The following is a 4,111-nucleotide window of genomic DNA, read 5'->3' on the forward strand; positions in this document are numbered from 1 at the left end:
ACATGCAAACAAAGATGACCTAAAGCAACCGACTATCGAGCCTGGAACAGCTTGTTCGACGTTGGATGTTGGATGGATGGAAGGACGAAGAACTTTCGAAAACGACTTTTTCCCACCTGGAATATGTTCTCAGCTATATGTATAAACCAACATTGATCTGGTTAATAAAAAGAACTAAGGTTTCAAATAGTTGAAAGCCTCGACATGTAGCTTAAATATACTATACTGGTAATTGTTTTTAGACAGGCACAGGTACTGCAAATGCCGAAAGAATTATTAAACCAGCAGCATCCATTGAATAACAGAGATCTCTGAAGTTGGCTACATGGAGCGAGAGTCTTTCGTGATGTAAGAGTACACACAAAATAATATACAAACACGCTTTCGCCTGTTCCATGTGCTTCATTGAGGAAGGGTAGGCGATCTTTGCTTGCTTCTATCCATGTCATAATAATCGATGTCGATAATTGCATCTTAGGCTTAGTTCAGACTGCGTTGTTACTGCAGGGTTGCAAAATTAAAGTGCTCACAGAGTTGATCTGGAATGTGTCCTAAACCTAAAGGTGTCGGTCCGTAATCATGTGGGTTCACAATGGTTAACACGAATAACTGAACAATCTCCTGAAACATTTACGTTCCATTGCTTGTTCAGGAAGCATGAAATATGCCATTTAAGATATTTTCAACAGACATCTGCGTAAGTGTAACGTAATTTAAACTTTTAAACAGAAATTTGCCGTCATTGCTGTACATTTTCGCATTTATATGAAATAATAGTGATTCGTCAAGGACTAGCGGTTGGTGTTAAGAAACATATACTTACTGCAGAATATTTTTGACATTTTAACATTTTTTGTGGCAGCTAATTCGAAAACTCATTTACTCACGACTTTTTTAAATGCAAAGTTCATTAACCTAAGAGTTGATTATTGTTCCATGAACTGGATAAGAAGTTAGCCGACGAATAAATTATCTATATTAACATTAATGACACCTTTAGTCCTAGTGGAGCATGCCACTCGAGTGTAATCTAAGGTTTTTTTCCCTCAGTTCTCTTCTATTTTATAGTTTTTGTCTCGGTGTAAGGGATATTTTTCAAACCAGGGATCTACACAAGCTCTATGCTAATGATTCGAAGCTATACGGTTTCGTTGATAGTGTGTGGAATCGCTTATTGCTTCACCCGGCAGTGAACGCTGTGCATGCGTGATGCCAACAGTGGCATGACTATGTCTATCCAAGCATGTATGGCTATATCTCACACAGAATAGTCTAGTAAATACTTATTAGGTAATGTAACCAGTCGTCGACGAGTAACTTGAAGTTACAATTTTGCGGGAGCTTGACTGCAGTCTCCATATGGGCCAGATAATTTAGGCGGCATCAAATAATTAGTCTCATTTTCGGGTACCTTGTGATTCAAAAGCTTGTACTTGATATTAATCTTTACAAGGGTCTCGTTGTTCCGAGATATTCATACTGTCCCGAAGTTTGACTATCTTATAGGAGAAAACACGTAGATGCTATCAAATGAGTGCAAAGCGGTTTGCTCATATAGTAGGCTTTAGATGCGACGTAGATAGAATGAGGCATAAAAATATTTTGCCACCGGCCAGAGTGTGCACTTTATACAGTAAACGGTACAAACAGTTTGCGTTCAATTACGAACTAGACTAATTAGGTAGATTGGTGTTATAACCAGGCTGAATGACGGGATACTCACAGCAGGGACAGCACACCCGAGAAAGGACTTCGAGGTTTCTTTGAAAGTATCTTTTTCTTCTATATAAATATCTATCGCTATTAATACTACCATTGTTTATACTACTGAAACACTGTCAGCTTATTAATAATCTGCCTTTCTCAATATAATAAATGCGAATATGGCTTAGCTAAGAAAAACTGTTTCATTTAAATGTCAGCTGTATTAGCACCTTTTTAATAGACACCCATGTGAAATTCTCTTAAAAGTTACTCAAAATCACTTCCTTGTTATAGCCGCATAAGTAAAACGGTTTTTTGGTATTTAGAAACATTTTCCCACATTAGATTAGAATAACTTAGGGTCAAAAACGAGTCGAGGTCACTGAGCATTTTGGGGGCAAATATCGTAACACAAGATGTTTGAGCCATGAAGAATGGTTCGTACGGCACTCCTGCATAAAAGTAGATACGCAAGATTTGAAGTCATAAACAAGTTTTGCGCAATCAGAGAATTAGTCCTATGTTTTGTTGAGGATTGATTAGGATAGTAACGAAAGACATCGGGATTTGCGGTCGCTTCATCAGAACTCCATCTTTAAGTAGGAGACAAAGTCGTACTTTATGGACCTTCAGAACATCAAGCAGTACGTAAGGAGAAAGGTGTGGAAATGCTTCGGAAGTGGCACACAGAAAATTGTTGTGTAAGATCTGAAGTCCAAAATTTCGCAAGAAAGTTGCTAGCTTTCAAGCCACCACGCACTATGATAATAACCGCTTCTTCTTTTGCAATACTGATTTACAACAACTGTTATTTTCCCTAAGATTTCAGATCGACGATACTAGTAAGTGGGGATTGTGATAATAAGCAAATATAATTTGTTTTCAGGTTCACTGGCACTGTCATCATTGTGAATGGGCCAAGGCAATTCGTCGAAGCACTGATCTTAAGCAGAGCTTCGTTTCCATTCGGTTTACTAGCAAGAAACCAACTAACCATAGCAGTGTAACCGAAGGTATAAGACTGCGTGAAGAGTTGCGATGGCGACAATAATAGCACGCGTCAACGCAGCAATTAATTTCGTTACCGATCTAGTCGGCTACACAATAAGGATTAACTACTTCCTAGGAGAGGCGCTCTTTACGTTACTGTCATGGGCTTTTGGTACGTTGATATCATAAATACTGTACAAATTACGTATCTGATAGTTAAAGCATCCCATGCACTTCAATATTTTTAGATCAGATGATCTAATCCAGCCAGCTGTCTAAAGTAATACTTAACGCCTTAAGCATTGGACGTAAAACACGGACAACACGATTATTATGAGCTGGCACGACAAACACTTGAATTTCGTGTGATTGCCTGCCGAAAAACTAAATTATCGTCAAATCAACGGATCGCCGTTTAATATCTAAGTGCACCGAGTTTCACGTCCGGAACCACTGCTTAGGGTTGCCAAATGTTTAATTCAAATAGAAGTACCTTTAAGGCTAGTGTTACTGTTTGTATGGCCTAATGAGCTGCCCGCTGATATTAGGGTATCGAATTATTCAATACATGCAATAAAATTATCTATACAGGTCACGTGACGACGGGAACGCGGACGCTGCTGGCACTAATCAAGATGGCGGTTTTTGATCTAGGCCAGTTTGTTGAGGATCTAGGTGGATACGTGGCAGCGTTGGTGGCTGTCGCGGAAGGATTGGTCAACCTTAGTTGTCAATTAGTAGCTACTTTATTTTTTGCTTTCCTCTCAGCTCTCGCATCTTTTGTATCAGTTGTAATAGGGGTAGGCACCTCGGTGTATGTCACAATCAGCTCTATCCTGGACGCTATCAAGCAACTCACACAGGTGATTATGAAATTCAACATTACGCCAAAAACGCAGATGCTTGATGCGATGGAGATTCACATTCAGTACATAGTACGTAGTTATGAAACTATGAGGTGTTTCGAAAAAAATCGGGCCGAATACTATTCATAAATATTTTACCGGTGGCAACATCGTTCTATTTGAATGTCTCGAATAGTCTGTTATGTTTTTTCGTCCTGCGTATAACAGAATCATGATTAATCGTCATTATTTTCTGCTATTGTCGCCGTTAATCTCTTCTCTCCTCCCTCTCTACTTCGTGATAGGTTGGCGCCAAAAGTCTAGTACTCGTGTTGCACACGATACCGCTTGGCCTGGCAAATGGTGCAAAACAAGCCTGTCGAGCACTAGTGGCTGGATGGCTGGCAACGAAAGAGGTTGCCATAAGTGTAGTCTACAATATCACTGATGGAGTGTGCCTACAATATCGCAATGCACGAAGCCTCTTTCGGGGTCTACCTGGAGAAGCTTACCTCGGCGTTTTTCTGTTAATCACCTTGCTAATGGTTAGTTAGTTAGTTAGTTAGTTTGTT

General features: G+C 39.6%; 1 protein-coding gene across 3 annotated transcripts in view; it reads left to right on the forward strand.

Moving 5' to 3' along the window:
* LOC111265838 (uncharacterized) overlaps window positions 1-4,111 on the forward strand; it is a 9,806-nt gene that overhangs the window by 1,916 nt on the left and 3,779 nt on the right. For 2 of the 3 annotated variants that reach the window (XM_086970658.1, XM_086970659.1), the window contains exons 2-4: window positions 2,591-2,866; window positions 3,286-3,629; window positions 3,845-4,084. In XM_086970658.1, the coding sequence (XP_086826784.1) occupies window positions 2,743-2,866; window positions 3,286-3,629; window positions 3,845-4,084 (708 nt within the window). In that variant the 5' untranslated portion in view covers window positions 2,591-2,742. The remainder of the gene's footprint in view (window positions 1-2,590; window positions 2,867-3,285; window positions 3,630-3,844; window positions 4,085-4,111) is intronic. The other variant, XM_022842799.2, reaches the window with a different exon arrangement.

Source organism: Varroa jacobsoni, unplaced genomic scaffold (genome assembly GCF_002532875.2).
Source record: "Varroa jacobsoni isolate VJ856 unplaced genomic scaffold, vjacob_1.0 scaffold_1018, whole genome shotgun sequence".
Classification (NCBI taxonomy): Eukaryota; Metazoa; Arthropoda; class Arachnida; order Mesostigmata; family Varroidae; genus Varroa; species Varroa jacobsoni.